Genomic DNA, 17,568 nt, shown 5'->3' with positions numbered 1-17,568 from the left:
ACAGACACAGACAGCAGTGAGGTCATGGCTAGAGGAAAGGGGGGCTGGGGCTGGGTGGAGGTGGGCAAAGTGGGGTGGGGGTGGGGACAGATTAATAGTGTCAACAGTAAGAACAAAGTTTTTTTTTTTAAAAAAGACACTGCCAGGAGCCAGTGTGCTCTGGGCTGGATGGGGCGGGGATAGGATGTGAGGAGGCTGATGTGTGAGCGCAGTGGAAGGACAGATGTGAGGTTAGCCTGCAGAACTGGGAGTCACCGGACACCCTCCGGAGAGCCTCAGCCTTTGCCTAGGACTGCGGGGGTCAGAGCACTTCACCAGCGGCTCAGAGCCCGCCCATGACTCCATCTCATTCAGGATAAAGGAGGAAGTCCTCCCTGTGGCCCACAGGCCCCGCCCCATCCGCCCCATCACTCACTACCTCATCCCCCCTCATCCTCTCTGCTCCAGACACACTGGCTTCCCCACTGGTCCTCTGACAGGGCAGGCACGTTTGTGTCTCAGGGCCTTTGCACTGGCTGCTTCTCTGCCTTGAACACGGCCCAGGTGGCTCCTGCCTCACTCCCTCCCCTACTCTCCATCCCTCTTCCCTGCTGTTTCTGACACTTATCACTAAATAGCGACACCATTACATATTTTACTTATTTATTGGGTTTGCCGTCTTTCACGGGATAGAATGTCACGAGGGCAGAGACCCCTGTCCTATCACGAGGGCAGAGACCCCTTGTCCTCAGGACGGAGAACAGAGTCTGGCACATGGTAAGTGCTCAATAAATAATGGTCGAATAAATGACAGGAAGAAGGACAACGGGAAGGAGGAAAAGGGGAGGGAAGCAGCAGGTCAGTGAGCACCTAAAGGCTGTCAGCCACCCCAGCTGGAAGGCTTCCAGGATAAGCCATTACCAGACTGGGGGACTGTGACACAAAAAGACAGTCATTAGCCCTTTCTGGCTATGGGTGCACTGAGGCTAGGCCTGGGGGGCAGGGGGAGTCACCGTCGCCACCTGCTGGAGAGTGGTGTCCTGATGGCTGGGCCCACCTTTCAGACTTGGGGCTGGCCACACCTCTCGCCCCCCAACCCCTGCAGGCAGGAGAGGTGTGCCCTGGCGGGCATCCCCAGCAGAAGTGCAGAGTCCAAGGAGCCACAGCCATGAGCCTCTTTATTCCCGAGGCCCTGTGCTGGGCGGCAGTGGCAGGACTGTGCCACCCTCCTGTGCGTCTGAGTCTGTCTGTGTCCGCAACTGCCCTTCGAACACAGCCGCTGGGGACTCCCCACCTCTCCAGGAGGGGAGAGCTGCCCAGCCCCTCGGGGTTGCATTCATCCACATGGGCCCTCAGGAAGGCAGAGGAGTCGGGCCTGCCCTGACTCCCCAGCCGGGCGTGCGTAGCGTCCGGTTACATAAGCCAAGGCCGCAAGGCTCGGAGTGGCCCATCCCTAGAGGTACATCATCCGGTGGAGCAGGGGCCTCACCAACCACACATCATCCACAATCTTTCCATCCTGCAAGTAACAAAAACAGAGGACATAAGGACTGAAGGCCTAGATTCTGGAGCCAGGTCGCTGGGTTCAAATGCCAGCTTTGCATCCGATGTGCTGTGTGACCTTGGGCAATTTGCTAGATCTCTCTGAGCCTCCACTTTCCTTATCTGCGAAATGATCGTAATAGTACCTGCCTTGCTGATGGGGTGGGAATGAAGGGAGACTTGGAAAGGGCTGTGTAAATGCAGGCTATTGCTGTTAGAGCACAAGCCCGGCAGTCAGACAAACCTCACTTCAGTCCCAGCGCAGCCACTCTGCGTGTGGCCTGACTCTGAGCCGAACCTCCATGTTCTGTTAACCAGGGCAGTGGTTGGCAAACTCATTAGTCAACAGAGCCAAATATCAGCAGTACGGCAATTGAAATTCTTTTGAGAGCCACATTTTTAAAGTTAAACTTCTTCTAATGCCACCTCTTCAAAATAGACCCTCCCAGGCCGTGGTATTTTGTGGAAGAGCCACACTCAAGGGGCCAAAGAACCGCATGTGGCTCGAGAGCCGAGTTTGCCGACTACGGAACTAGGGAGGACAGAAAAAAGTAGCCAAAACCGGTTTGGCTCAGTGGATAGAGCGTCGGCCTGTGGACTGAAAGGTCCCGGGTTCGATTCCGGTCAAGGGCATGTACCTTGGTTGCAGGCACATCCCCAGTGGGGGGAGTGCAAGAGGCAGCTGATCGATGATTCTCTCTCATCGATGTTTCTAACTCTCTATCCCTCTCTCTTCCTCTCTGTAAAAAATTAATAAAATATATATTAAAAAAAAAAAGTAATACGCACAACAGCCTGCCCTGGTGTGTGTGCCACTCAGGAAATGGTAGTTACGTGTCATAAAAAGAGCTCGGTCTTTAGGGTCAGACCCCAGTTCTGCCACCCTCCGGCTGGGTGAAAATTACTTCTCTCTCTGAGCCTCAGTTCTCTCATCTGTAAAATGGAAAAAAGTCCTCCCCATGAGATTGTTGAGGCTAAAGTGCTACAGTGTGGAGAATCTGGTACTCAACAAATCACAGTGATTATCATTATTTTAAAATTATAGTGACAAAAATAAAGAAACGTGGGCATGCTTACTTGGGTAATCTAACCTTAAGCCATATGGACCACACACACATGGTACTGGCTCCCCTTACCCTTCTCCCAGCACCTGTCTTTTTCTTTCCCTGCTTCATGTTGATAAATAGCTGTAGAATTTACCAGGTTTTAAAAGCTGTTTTAAGTACTTTATATATAATAAGTCACTAACCCCATATCATCCCGTGAGGCAGAAACTCTTAAACATCCCCATCTGGCAGATGTGAAACCTGTGCCTCAAAGTTAAGTTCCTGGAGGTCAGCTGGCTGGAAGCAGCAGAGGCAAGATCTGAACCTAAGATTCCTGGCTCGAGAGTTCTCAGCTCCGAGCACGCTGTGCCGGCTGCTCAGGATGGTGGCTCGGGCACCCCTCACTGACCTGGTCATCGGACACCTGCTGGACGTGGACGTGGGTCCCATTGAGGATGTGTAGCCGCGTGTACCCGTACTCCTTCACTCGCACGGCGCTCCAAGGCCGCGGGAAGAGGGTGAAGCGGGTCAGCCGCTCCTCACAGCCCTGCAAGGACAGCTGTTCAGACCGGGGCCGGCCGGCCGCAGAGGACCCCAGAGGAGCGGAAACAACCTGCCAGGCCAGGACCCTGCTGCCCCCAATGGAGAGAAAGTCAGTCAGAACTTGCCATCAACAATGCTCACAAGTGAGTGTTGTGACCCAGCCAGGCACCTGTGCCGGGTCTTCTAGAAAGTGCACGGCTTTGACTCTTCCAACGCAGCATTTTCTGCCACGGCCCCAAGCTGGAAGCCACCAAGTGCCCATCAGTGAGCTCAGTGAAGTACATTGCAGCCCAACCGTTACAAAGCAGGGTGATACGGAGAGGGGCCAGAATGTGTCATTAAAGGGAAAATGCAATGGCAAAGCAGAAGAAATTGGAGGCTCTCAACCCTCACTGAACAGCAGACATTCCAAGAAAGCTTTTTAAACTTGCCAAAAAGGGATGCTCGTTCTTACAGTAGAATATGCCAAGTGAGTGAGGGAGCTCAAGAAAATGACCATTTGGCCAAAACCGGTTTGGCTCAGTGGTAGAGCATCGGTCTGCGGACTGAAAGGTCCCGGGTTCGATTCCGGTCAAGGGCATATACCTTGGTTGCAGGCACATCCCCAGTAGGGGGTGTGCAAGAGGCAGCTGGTCGATATTTCTCTCTCATCGACGTTTCTAGCTCTCTATCTCTCTCCCTTCCTATCTGTAAAATATCAATAAAATATATATATATTTTTAAAAATTACCATTTGCAGCCATCATTATAATAACTGACTGAAGCAAGAATTACCTCGAGATGGTAAAACTAGTGGTGAAAGTTTGAGGTATAACATGATATTTGCTTGGCCTCAACACCTTAACAAAATGATCAGAGTGAACATCCTCAGTAATGAGACAGTTCCCTACCACATTTACAAGATGGGAAACTGAGGCTTAAAGGGTTAAAGAGATACCACGAGCTCCTAGGAGGATGCCCTGAGAGCAAGGTATCACTTTTGTGTATTCTTATCAAAAAGGCATTAACCTCCATCTACCTGAGCAAACATCAAACAAACCCAGACTGAGGTATATTCTACAAAATGATTTTGCTATACTCTTCAAGTTTTTCAAGGTCACAAAAAATGAAGACAGTGTAGGGAAATGTTTCCAATGAAAGGAAGCTAAAAAGGCAAGACACCGAAATAGAACATGTGATTTTAAACTAGATCCTGGGCCAGAAAAATTCTCTGCTTTGATTTAAAGGATAGGAATGGGGCAAATGGCTAAATTTGAATAAGATCTGTGGAACAGACAGTAATAGTATATTATCAAGGTTAACTACTTGAGTTTGATTATTACACGGTAATGATAAGAGATAAGATAATGTTCTTGTTTTCTAGGAAAGACAGACAGAGAGGGACAGAGGCATAATTTCTGAAACTTATTCTTCACTGGATCTTAAAATAATAAAATGTATATATGTGCATATATACACATGTATACATACAGAGAGACTAAAACAAATATGGTTAAATGTTCACATTTGGGTCAAGGGGATTTTGTATTATTTTTTTGCAACTTTCCTATACATGTGAAATCATTTCAAAATTCTGAGTGAGAGGAAAACCAATCTGTGCTAATACAGACCAGAACAGCGATCACCTGTGGGCCTGGCTGCACTGTTTCCTGCTCCTGGAGTGACTACTCAGGTGCCAGGACCATCCGTAGGAGGTTCTGGTGTTTGGTCTGGGGGAGGGCCCAGGATCAGAGCTTTGAAACCTCCCAGGTAATTCTAACGGGCACCAAGGTTGAGGACTGCAAAGGTATGAAGCATGATCCAAGTTGTTCTTAAAAAAGTGGGTGACGCAGTAACACATTTCTAGGTAGACAATTACTCACTTGTCCATGCAGAGAATATCCTAAATGCTAGCAAGAGAGGGAACAACCCAGAGTGGGAGTAAGAAGGGGTGTAGATGGCGGTGTTCACCTCCTGCCTGCAGTACTGTTTGAGTTTTCATCACCAGAGGCTCTTACTAATTTGTAGGAGTCAGCTTTTAAAAGGAGCCTTTTGGTGTTCCCGTACAATGGGTGCCTGCTCTCGCGAGTGTTGTTAAAAATCTCATTTTTGCCATGAAGAAATAATAATAATAAAATAAAATAAGTAAAATGAGCCTCTCTCCTTGCAGAAGTGACTGATCCAAAGGTGGGGGCAGGGAAGCCACGAGATGATCCTGAGCCCCTGTAGTGCCGAAGAGTGGGAAGTGCTCAGAGGAAAGGACAGGGGGCTGACCGAAGAGCTCCCAGTGGCCAGAGCTGGAGCAACCTGAGCAGCAACACAGTCAACAGCATTGGCTCACAACCCACAGAATAAAATAATTGCCCATGAGTTCACTTCAGTATAAATCAATAGCTAACTAGCCAAGCAAGTGAGGGTGAGGGACAGCTCTTCCTCACAAGAGGATTATAATAAACCTGGGAGGAAGGCGGGAACTGGAAGGTCCCAGGAGAACACAGGCAGATCCACTGACAGTCGAAAATTTGTGCATATATAGTATATACACCCGGAGACATGAACATTTGAGGAGAAACAAGACATGTGCATGGTCTAAAGCAGTGTTTCCCAACCTTCTCTCATGATGAGAATCACCTGGTGGAGTTGTTAAAACACAGATTCCTGAATCCCAACTAAGAAGTGCTAAACTAGAATTTTTGGGAACATATAGGTAAAATTGCATACCTAACTTAGTGCTCTGTATATAAAATCTGTCTTAGAGCACTAGTTAAGTATACAATTTTACCTATATGTTCCCAAAAATTCTAGTTTAGCACTTCTTAGTTGGGATTCAGGAATCTGTGTTTTAACAACTCCACCAGGTGATTCTCATCATGAGAGAAGGTTGGGAAACACTGGTCTAAAGGATCTTCCCCAAGATGTCTATCACTTTAAAAGGGAGGTATAATAGCTTTACGGTGGAGAACCCGGCAGATGCCTCCGTAAGCTGGTGGTTCAGAGAAACGCCTCCAGGTAGAGACACACTGACATCCATACTCCCTGGTCTGAAGTGCTAAGAGGCCATGACAGCACCTCTGTGATTGTCTTGCCCAAAATGCATACCTGAATCTCAGCATGAGAAAATGTTAATCAAGCCCGAATTGAGGGCATTCTACCAAACACGAGGGTCTGTGAATATGTGAATGACGAAAGAAAAAGAAAGACTGAGGGACTGTCACAGGTCGGAGGAGACTAAGAAGACACAATAACTAAACACAGTGTGGGATTCTGGAACAGAAATAGGCCATTAGTGACAAAGGGGTGGAATGTGAATAAAGTCTGGAGTTCAATTACAATCCCATACAATAAAAGCCTAATATGTTAAATAGCTGACCGTTCATTCAACCGTTCAACCAGTCGCTATGATGTGCACTGACCACCAGGGGGCAGAGACTCTGACTGGTAGATTAGCTTGCTGCTGAGGTCCGGCCGATAGGGACTGCGTGAGAAGAGCTGAATACACCCTAGAGCCCTCCTTTGGTTCCTCCCAGCCAGCCAATCTCCTCTGGTCCCTCCTCTGCCTCTAAAATATTTCTCCTAATTAATTTCTTTTCAATGTGCACGAATCTGTGCACCAGGCCTGTGATAATAATAATAAGCCCTCTGCCCGTGGATCTATCTAGTCGACCTGGGCAAGCGCCTAGCCTCTGCCACCTATTGAACTTGTGACTGTCAATGAGTATTTTACTGTCTGAGCCTCTGTTTGCACATCTGTATGGTGAGCATGTTGCTAGGTTGAGTTAGTGATAGTGACTGTATGAAGCACGCAGCACCCTGGCTGGTACAAGTTCGACCCTCCACAAATAGCAAGAGGAGAGAAGCCAGAGGCACCCTTTGCCGCCCTGCTCACAGCTGATCCTGTGATGATGTGGACAGGGCCTCGAGGGTTGGTGTAGGGCATCTCTTGGCTGCCGTTAAACACCTGGAGAAGGGGACAAGGGAGAGGGGTGAGTCAGACCAGACCAGGCCAGAGGGTCTGAGTAGGGTCCGTTGACAGCAGCCCCCAGCCCTCCCTGGACCTCACCTGGTAGTTGTAAATTGGCCACAGCCGTTCGTACGAGTGCTCATGAGCCCACAGCTGCAGGTCGACCCCTGAGACAGAGCGAGGGTGGACTGGGGGTCAGGCCTGCATCCAAGTGACTGGGGCCAGGGAGCATTTCCACCCCAACCCCCCAGTCACTTACCGTATTTGTAGAAAAGATCCTCCAATCCAAACAACTTGCCAAAGAGGCCTTTTCGAACCTGGGCAGGAGGAGCAGAGTGGGGGGTGGGTGATCGGCGGACCCCCTCCCGGCTCTCACACCCTGCCCGGGAGGGGTCCTCACCTTGCTTTCATGCCACGTGCAGTCATCCACATCCGCATTGGAGCAGTACATGGGCCGATGGCCCATGGTGATGATCCACGGCCGGGCGGCCCGGTTCTTGTTGGCTTTCTAGGAAGAAAGGCCAGGGTGAGAGGTGGCAGTAGGAGGAGAGGGGAGGCAGGTCCAAGAGGTGACAGGGACCTCCACCCCGTTACCTGGAGGTCGCTCTCCAGCCAGTGAAACTGCCTCTCTACCAGGTGGCGGCCGTAGTGGAGGTAGAAATAAACTTCGGTGGAGAAGGAGATGATGTGCGCAGGGCCCAGATCCCAGCTGAGGGGTCAACAGGCAGAGATCAGAGATAGGGTCTGGGCTACATCTCCCATCCTTCAGGGCAGCGAGGTCAGTCCCCAGTGCCCTCCCCTTCGCCCCTTCTCCCCCTCCTCCCCCAGGTTACCTGTACCACAGGCCCTCGTTGTTCCCGGGCATGCTGAAGCGAGCCTTGTAGTTAGAGAAGTTGCTGAAAAAAGGAAGTAAAAAGGGGGAGGGTCTGGGTGCCATGCCCACCCGTCTCCTGAGGACCCTGATATCAAGTCTGGCTCCCAGACCCTCCCGCCTCTCCTCTCAGGACCACAAAGGAGCTGCTGCAGCGTGAGGGACTCAGGTGAGACGCTAACCGGGACCTGTCTGTTCCCATTGGCCAGGCCCACGCCCACCCGGAGCCCCGGCCCTCACTAGCGCTCCTCGTGATTCCCCGGGCAGGTCATGTACGGGAGGCTGGCGGCCACGGGCTCGATGAGGCGCATGAACTCGTCACCCACACGAGCGTTGTCCTGGTCCATGTTGTAGGCAAAGTCTCCTAGGGAGGGGGGCGGGGGGGGGGGCGGGGAGTGAGGACCAGAACTAGCTCTGCTTTCTCCGAACTGAGAGCCTGGTTGCTCAGGTGTGGGCTGGGCAACCTCTGGCCCCTGAGCCCGCCCGGTTCCCTGGCCCCGCCTCACACCACCCGTGTGTGCACTTGAAGTGTTTCTGAACCTCCGGCCCCTGAGACCCCAGGGGACCGGGCCAGTCTCCCGTGCTGATCACAGCAGCCCTGGCCATCCTGTGCCTCCAGAACGCCGCGGCGGATGTAGTCTGTATGGTTTTACACCAGGCACCGTCCCAAAGGCTCTACATGCTTGGTCATCAGAATCTTTAAAACACCCTCTGAATCGGGTGTTATTATCCCATTTCAGGTAGGGAAGCCAGGCCGGAGAGGCTAAGCACTCACCAAGGTCACAGAGCGGGCTAGTGAAGACCTGGGAGGCCACTGAGTCTGGCTTCGAGCCACACCAGCCCCAGGCGTCACCTCCCACCTGGCTCTGTCCCTCACGTCACACAGCATGACAATAACTAGCACTTATGTGCCGGGCAATGCCACCTTATTTAGCCACCACAACAGTCCCATGAATTCTGAGCGTCTTAGTCCGGTAATAACAGAGGAGAAAACCGTGCAGGTAGCTCTAAGGTGGGAGTTGGACTTTAGCCGGGTAAGTCCGGCAACCAGACACCATCTCTAGGGCCAGTCTCATCCCCGTCCCCTCAGGACCACGCAGGCCCTTGCCCCAGCCCCTCCGCAGTCCTGGCTTCGCCTCCCCCCACGTTTCCCGCCCCTCCCCACTCCTCCAGGCGCACCCTTGCCAATGCCTCACCCACATGGAGAACAGCGTCGTACATGCCCTGCTGGGTGTCCCTGCGCAGCCGGGGGAGGGCTCTCGGGTTGTCAGCCCCCAGGTCTCCAAATACCGCCAGCAGGGGGCTCCAGTGGGGCCCATTCCTGAGGGCCCTGAAGCGGAACCGGCGGCTCCAGCCCTGGGCGCTGCCACAGCGGTACACTGGGGAGGGGAGGTCACCGTCAGCTGGGGCTCCGTGTGTCTCCTCCGCCCCCGCCATCCTCAGCTGCCTCCTCCACCCCGCCATCCTCAGCTGCCTCCTCCACCCCGCCATCCTCAGCTGCCTCCTCCACCCCGCCATCCTCAGCTGGCAGAGGGAGGAGGCAGTGGGGTTGAGTGAGTCTGACCCATGCCCCTCTGTCCATTTCACCCCAGGACCTCAGCGCCTTCATTTTCATTCAGTGTCTCTGAGCACCTGCCAGCGGCAGCTTCTAATCCATGTCCCACTCCCTTCCCGTTCCCTCCTCCACACCGGCCGGCCCCGCTCACCGTACTGCACCCCGGGCAGCAGCCCCCGCAGCGTGACGCGGTGTATGTAGAGCTTGCGCCGGAGGAAGCCCCCGTCCACAAAGGGGCTGACGCTGCCCTGGGCCCGGAAGGGCAGGGGCCCAGATAGCTGCAGCCCGAACTGCACTTCAGAGCGGGTGGGGACCCACGTGGTCCAGGTGACAGTCATGGAGCCCGGCTCCCCTGGCAGGAAGGAACAGAGAGGGGCGGGCAGTGAGGCCGGGCAGGGCAGGGAGAGAGAGCGGACAAGGATTAACAGCTCCTGAAGACTCCATGGTTAAGGACAGAGGTCGTGGCACTTTCTAAATTCAATCCCAGCTCTGCCATTTCCAAGCTGTCCTTTCCTTGGGCAAGTCTCTGCCTCTCTGAGCCCATTTCCTTTTCTGTCAAATGGAATAATAATAGTACCTATTCCACAGGGTTGTTATGAGGCGTAGATTAATAAACATAAGTAAAGCATTTGAAACAGTGCCCTAGCATGCTTAGGGTTATATGAGTGAATGGATATTACTATTATTACTATTATTATTATTATTTACTCTGTGCAGGCCTTGTGCCAAACATCTTACATACATAATATCATTTAGGGGCTAAAAACTCAGATGGCCAGAGGCCAGCTAGGTAAAATAAGTGGGGAAAAGGCCAGCTGTCAGGAGCAAGACAGTACGGAGTTGGGGGAGGGGTGGTAAACTGCAGACCCTGCCCGTCTAAGAAGGACAGCCATCGCTCAGCTCTGGGGATGCAGCCGTCGATCAGTTCTGGGGACACCTGCATGCAACAAGCAGGCCCAGTGCCACCAGACCTGTCAGTTTTTAGAGTAAATTTTTGTACTGTGGTTTTTATGTCCCGAGTATATATAGATAAATATACAAATCCAGACTTTTAAGTGATTGTTCCAAATTCTTAAACATGAGCAACCAAATCAAGGTTTTAAAAATATCCTGAGGTACAGCGTAACGTGAAGTGTTCACCTCCCATCTGGTTCCCTGTCCCCTCATGTCACAACAGCAATGGTAAAGCTTCACCAGCACCGTGAAAATGCACTCGCACAAGGTGACTGATTGCCACACTGTGTGCAAGCACAGTGTACCAGAAACAACTGAAAGGCCCACACGTAGGAGAGTGACTGAATAAACCCTACAGCATGGGCACGTGGAGCACTATGCAGCTGTCAAAAGGAAGAGGACAAGCTCTGGGAACTCTGCAGGGGTCTTCAAACTTTTTAAAGTGGGGGCCAGATCACGGTCCCTCAGAGAGCTGGAGGGCCGGACTATATGAACTACTAATTCCTACTGTAACACCTTGGCTGCGCTCACTGCCCAAAAAACCTGGCGGGCAGGATCAGACTCCCCTGGGGGCTGCATGTGGCCCGCGGGCCGTAGTTTGAAGACCCCTGCTCTAGGGTATGGAATGATGGCAGGACATACAGTTAAATTAAAAAGCAAAGTATACAAGAGTATAGTCAGCTACTCTGCATGGAAGAAATAAGACAATACACAATGATAAGCTCTTTTGTACAAAGAAAATACAAGGAGGATATACTAGAAACTAAAGAGATGGATTACTTACCTGGGGTAGATGAGAAAGAAAGGGGTAGGAGAACGGAGAACTGGGGAAGTTGGAATGAAGAGGGAGGATGCCTCTCTGATCTTTTTTGCATAAAAATTCTGAATTCTTAGAAGCTATAGTCATGTTTCATCTCTCCTTCATATACCCTAAAAGTAAACTAACAAAATTACCCAGGATGTAGGGAGAAGGTGGTATGTAATATAAACACTAACAAATGGATGTAACTATATTTAAAAACGAATAAAGTAACCACTCTGAAGGGTGGGGGAAGAAAGGTGACTGTGGGAAATAGGTCTTGACTGGGCAGTAAGATGACAGAGAAAAAGGACTGCATAAGTGCCACCATCCAGTAAGAGTTCTCACAGGCATTCGGGCAAACAATTTTGACTTCATGTCTATACTAGCACTGAACCAGCAAGTGTATGCAGATAGTGGGAGCTATGGTTCTCAGGGTTGGAGGAAGAAGTTACAATCAAGGAAAGAAGGAAAAATAAACCTTTGGTGTAGGACTGAGATAGAGGTATCAGTATAATCCCACGGCATAATAAATACACAGATAGATACAGAAATAGAGACGTGGCACGTGCTAATAAGTATACCCACGTGTATGGCCGAGCTTCATTTGTGATGAACTAGAGACAATCACTGAGGAACTCAGTGGCAATGAGCACAGCTAGTGCTCAGAACTTGATTTCTAATTACCCATCCTCCAAAGGAAGGAATCAGGGCTCTTTGGAGAAATTGTTGATTACAGCGATGGGCAGGAAATATACAGAATGAGCAGGAAATATACAGAGGTGCCAGAGAGGGAAGAAGTGCTCAAAAAATGAAGGAGTTTTGTGAAAAGAAAACAGAAGCTGCCCTGGCCAGTGTTGCTCAGTCGTCAGAGCATCGGTCTGAGCACCAAAGGATCACAGGTTTGATTCCCAGTCAAGGGCACATACCTGGGCTGCAGGTCGATCCCTAGCCCACTCAGGACACGTTCGGGAAGCAACCAATCGATCGATGTGCCTCTCTCACACCAATGTTTCTCTCTCTCTCTCTCTCTCTCTCTCTCTCTCTCTCTCTCTCTCTCTCTCTCTCTCTTCCCCATCCTCCCTTCCACTCCCTCTAAAATTCAATGGAAAAAAAACAGCCTTGAGTGACGACAATTAACAAAAATAAAAATAAAATGAAAATAAAAGAACACAGAGGCCAATCTGAAGGAATTGCAAAAGACCAAATCAGGGACAATCCACAAAATAAATAGCGATAGTACAGAATTTTAAGCCATGGAATAAAATAAGTATTCATGAGTCTATACTCATATAAAGAAATGATTGAATAAATAAATAAATGGAGGAGGGAAGGACAGCCTTTCCTTAGAATAGAATTTCAATTAGATGAAAAGAGAGAATTAGAAGATTACAAAATCACAATTAGGTGAATATCATGCTAATAATTGTTTCAGACAAGATTCATGATAAATACTAATATTAGTGGACAGGTTTGAAAAGAAATATGACTTTGTAGTTTTAAGGAATCTTCCCCAAGATTTTTATTAACAACAAAGGAAAGAATAAAAACTTTACAACAGAGAAACCCAAGGACTAAGCAGTGACAGTCAGCATCACCAGAAACAGCAATAAGCCATCATGCATTAAGGACACAACATTACACCTTGGTCATTTGCCACAAAAACACATAACTTAACTCCAATCATGAGAACATATCAGACAAACACAAAGTGAATGATGTCCTACAAAATAACTGCTCAGTATTCAAAAATGTCAAAAAATAATGGAAGGTAAGGAAAGATTGAGAAACGGGAGATTGGCGGATACTAAGGAGACACAACAACTAAATGTCAAATAACGAAATCAGTGGAAAAAACTGCTGAAGTCCAAACAAGATCTGTAGTTTAGTTAATAGCATTGCACCAAAGTAATTGGTATTAATAATAATGCCAGCCCGGCCAGCATGGCTCAGTGGTTGAGTGTTGACCTATGAACCAGGAGGTCACGGTTCGATTCCCAGTCAGGGCACATGCCCGGGTTGTGGGCCTGATCCCTAGTGCGGGGCGTGCAGGAGGCAGCCTATGAATGATTCTCTCTCATCATTGATGTTTCTATCTCTTTCTCTCTCTCTCCCTTCATCTCTGAAATCAATAAAAATATAGTTTGAAAAAATAGTGCCATGGTTACGTAAGATGTTAACATTAGGAGAGATTGGGTGAAGGAGGATATAGAAACTCTGTCATATTTTTACAAATTTCCTGTTAAATCTAAAATGAGTACAAAATATAAAGTCTTAAAACAAATACCATGGCTCTTGAGTTGCTTAGGTTCAAATTCCAGACTGTGTGACTTAGGGTCAGACTCTTTATCTCCATGAGCCTCAGTTTACTCTTTTGTATAATGGGAATAACAATAGTACCTATAGCTTAAGGCCCAAATGAGGTCAACTGAGTTATCCTTCTGATGCACTTAGTCAAAGAGTATGTTGACTACTGTCATTTTGTGGGCAAAAGGACAGCTGTGATCTCTGGGTTTTCATAGCAGCTCCGTGAGATGGATTTTACTGTTGTTCCTTTTACCTCAGAGGTCTCCAGGCAAAGTGTCTTGTCCAAGGTCACTGGATCAACAAATGCCAAAGCCAGTTCATTCATGCAGTTTCAGATTCCACGTTGCAACTAATCTTTAAGAAACTATTTTCCTTAAAAGTGTCATGGTCACAGAAAACAAGGAAAAATTGAGGAAGTGTCCCAGAGAGGAGGGGACTAGAGACATAGCAGCTAGATGCAACGTGGGATCCTGAAATGGACCCTGGATTAGAATTAAGGCATTAGTGGAAAAGCTGGTGAAATATTAAAAAAAAAAAAAATCCATGGTTTAGTTAGTAATGTGATACCAATGTTAAGTTCTTAGCTTGATACAGGTACTATGGACACAGACGAAATTAACATTTTAGGGAAGGGAAGCTGGGTGAAAGATGTATGGAAAGTGTGCCATCTTTGCGACTCTCTGTAAGTCTAGAAATATTTCAAAATAAAAAGCTACCATAATTAGGAAGGGAGGGAGGAAAATAGGGAAGGAAGGAACAAAGGAAAGGTGAGTTGAGTTTTGGTGCAAAAAAAGGAATAGCCCCAATTATTTGAAACTCCTTTTAAGGAGTTTAAATCCTCTTCTCTGTTTCAACCACATGTCTGCGTGAGACCAAATTTTCTTCATAGATATCTTCCAAAGCAGCATGTTATCAAAACAGTCTGAACCAGAAGCAGATGTGAGGAGGATCAAACTTCTCCAGGCATTAAAGTGACTTAAACAGATGTAACTCAATGGCACTCTTTTCACTAGATTTCCTTCCTTTGTAAAGTGTAGTTATTTTTCATGAAAAATGTCATTACCTTAATGCAGATGGGTTTATTACTATTCACTTAAATGACAATAAGTATTACTAAATGCCTCAGTTTGGGTTTCTAATGTGGCAAATGCTATAGATATAACTCACATAAACTAAAGCTCTTTGAGGTTCTCAAGAATTGTAGCTGTGCTGAGATAAACACATGTGAGAACCTCTGCTACACACCAAGCTTTGTTTTTGTTTGTTTCTTCTTTTTGCCATGTCACAGGTAACATCTCACCTATTCCTCACTCTGAGGTCACACTACTGCTATTCTATTGTCCAGAGAAATTAAGTCGCTTGCCCAGGGTCACACAGCAGCTAGGTAGCAAAATTGGGATTCAAACCCAGGGAATCTGTATGCAAAGGGTCCATGGCCCAAGACCTTACTACCAGTGCACCACCACCGGGTGATCAAGGAGCAGGAGACAGCCTTGTGGGGACACAATGAACAAGAGCAATAGCAACCCCTCTTGGGGGCACTTACTATAGCTGGGCACCAGAATCATCTCCCACAAGCCCAATGAGCCACTGCTGGTAATCCCCACTAACAGAGGCAGACAGCGGAGGCTCAGGAAGGCCAGCCACCAGGCTCCGGTCTCACAGCCATCAGTGTGTGATTCCTGAGCCCCCCTCCCAATGGGCCTCACTGGGCAGTGTCCTGGGAGGAGTCACAGACACTTACCTGGGTACGACAGGTGGACTTGCTCCGGAGCAGCACTGGGGTCCTTTGGGGCCCCCTGGACTCCCAGGGAGAACAACAGGAGCAGACAACAGCAGGACCAGCAGGGGAGAGAGGGGCGCATGGTGGTGGCGGAGGGGGCCGAGAGGGGGAAGGGATGGCGGCCGTAGCAGATCAGACTCCGTCGGGGACAGTAGGAGGGGCTGGGAGGATGAAGAATGGAGGGGGTCAGGCAGTGTCCCTGGAAGTGAGGCAGGCCGGAAGGGAGGTCTTCAGGGGGACGGTCATCCAGATGCTGGAGAGCAAACAGAAAGATGATCACTACCCAGCAGCCAACGCAATCAGAGCCTCCTCGCCCGGTGCCTAGCACTTTGCATAGATTAACTAACTCCTGGGAGCCTCGCAGCATTCCTCCGTGTGCTGGCCTCTGTGATCAACAGCCATGTCACAGCTGAGGAAAATGAGCAGCCCGGTGATTCAGCTGCACAGCTCGGAGGTGATGGAGCCCGGATCGGAACCCAGGAGCCCTGGCCCTGAACCACAGCTCACTCTCAGCACAAGAGCTTTGGGAGTGGGGGGTGGGGGTGGGGAGAAGGGGAGCTCAAGTAGGAGTTCCCTTTGGCAACCCCACCCGCAGGATTCCATTCCGCTTTTAGTAACCCCAGGTTCTTCTACCTGATTCCCCACATCCCTAGCATTCCGCCCTGCCCTCGGGGACCTCATCACTTGACTCCATCCTCCAGCCTTCTGTTTTGGTCTTAGTGACCTGAATCCTCCATTCCATCCCCAGATCCCTCAGAAGTCCATCCTACCTGGAGCGGCCCCAGCCCTTCTGCCATCCCCCACAGCACCCCATCCTGCCTTTGGGAGCCCCGGCCCCGCCCTCCCACTCCACCTTATACCCACCCCCCTCTCCGCAGCCCTCCCAGGGGCTCCAGTTGGGTCCCAGCTCCCCCGGGACCTGCCGGGGCAGAGCCGGGCGGGGGGCTGGGGCGGGGCGCCCTCCGGGACCCGGCTCACCCTGAGGGCGCCGTCGGCCTCACGCGCGTCTCGGGCCCTGGCGCGCCCGGTATTTATGGGTTCGCAGCGCGGAGGCCTCCCGCCGCCCACACCGCCGCCGTCCGGCCCCGGAAGAGCCTGCCGGCCCGGTGACGGGCTCCGCAGACAGCTAGGGCCCCGGGTCCCACAGGTCCGGCCGGTCCGGGCGTCCCACGCCCACCGCCCCCCTCCCCTGGGGCGGGGCGTGAGAAGGGGACCCAGAAAGGTTGGGGCCGCCGCCGCCGCCGCCTCCGAGCGGCCTCGGGGAGCGCCCGGACGGGGAAGGCTGCGCGGGTCCCCGCCCCGCCCGCGGCCGCGGAGCCCGGGATGCGGACCCGACTCCCCCCCCCTCCCCCCCCCGCCGCGGACGGACCCCTCGGCGCCCAGGTATGCCGGCACCTGCGCCCGCGCCCGGGGCCGTGGGATCCCCTTCCCGTCCGCAGCTTCATCTTCCTCTTCCCCCTCCGCCGACTAAGCCCCCGGATTCCGCACCAGCCCTGGCTGCTTCTGAGCCTGGGGCTGGTTACTCGACGTCCATGGGCCTCGAATTCTTTTTTTTAATATATTGATTTTTATTGACTTAGAAGGGAGAGAGAGAGATAGAAACATCAATGATGAGAGGGAATCATTGATGGGCTGCCTCCTGCACGCTCCCTACTGGGGATCCAGCCCGCAGCCCAGGCATGTGCCCTGAGCGGGAATCAAACCACTGAGCCACACTGGTGGGGGGAGGACGGAGCGGGGGGTGTCTCCGTACCCTATTGGCTGTTGTGAGGATTAAACTAGTTGCCACATGAAATTTCATGCTAAGAATGCAGCCTGGCCCAGAGTGAGGGCTGGATAAGAATCAGCGGTTATTTCTGTATGAATGCATGAACTCCAGACATTGCCCTGCGGTCTCGGAGGAAGCAAGTGAGACTTTGTAAACCTCTGTGCGCTGTTGGAAGGCTGTGGGTGGCTTGCCACAAAGGACGCTTGAGGGTTCCTCGAGCAGCAGCGAAAGTACAAATGTACAAATACTGTTTATAGATGTACAAGTATTTTTTAAACAAATATGTGATACAGTAGTACATGTGATTCCTTCTTTTTTGAGATTTTATATTTGAGCTTATTCCTCATTGAACTATAGTTGAATTATATGCTTCTTTTTTATTTTACTTTCAATTACTGTTTTCATTTAATATTATTTTGTATTCGTTTCAGGTGTACAGCAGCATAGTATATGCTTCTTTTTTCATGCATTAAACCTCAAG

General features: G+C 50.3%; 1 protein-coding gene across 1 annotated transcript; it reads right to left on the bottom strand.

Annotated features, from left to right (window-relative positions):
- Positions 1-627: 627 nt before the first annotated feature.
- Positions 628-16,236, bottom strand: ACP7 (acid phosphatase 7, tartrate resistant (putative)). Its single transcript, XM_084860880.1, has 13 exons — positions 16,184-16,236; positions 15,281-15,572; positions 9,628-9,828; positions 9,118-9,300; positions 8,162-8,285; positions 7,884-7,946; positions 7,645-7,759; positions 7,451-7,558; positions 7,310-7,367; positions 7,150-7,217; positions 6,976-7,047; positions 2,977-3,114; positions 628-1,498 (listed from the first exon to the last, which is right to left on the bottom strand). The coding sequence occupies exons 2-13, from the start codon at positions 15,399-15,401 to the stop codon at positions 1,433-1,435; spliced, it is 1,317 nt and encodes a 438-aa protein (XP_084717006.1). The 5' UTR covers positions 15,402-15,572; positions 16,184-16,236; the 3' UTR covers positions 628-1,432.
- Positions 16,237-17,568: the final 1,332 nt, after the last annotated feature.

The sequence above is a fragment of the Pipistrellus hanaki genome, assembly GCF_964339955.1.
Source record: "Pipistrellus hanaki genome assembly, chromosome: 15".
In the NCBI taxonomy this organism is placed as follows: domain Eukaryota; kingdom Metazoa; phylum Chordata; class Mammalia; order Chiroptera; family Vespertilionidae; genus Pipistrellus; species Pipistrellus hanaki.
Note: the sequence above shows the minus strand (reverse complement) of the source record. Positions and strands in the feature narration are given on the sequence as shown.

What these genes read in the sequence shown, in the direction of transcription:
- ACP7 (XM_084860880.1), bottom strand. Translation starts at nt 15,401, where the DNA reads ATGCGCCCCTCTCTCCCCTGCTGGTCCTGCTGTTGTCTGCTCCTGTTG. An exon ending in AGTCCACCTGTCGTACCCAG is followed by an intron (nt 9,829 to 15,280) that starts GTAAGTGTCTGT and finishes CCTTCCTGCCAG; the next exon opens with GGGAGCCGGGCTCCATGACT. An exon ending in GGCCAATTTACAACTACCAG is followed by an intron (nt 7,048 to 7,149) that starts GTGAGGTCCAGG and finishes CCCCTTCTCCAG; the next exon opens with GTGTTTAACGGCAGCCAAGA.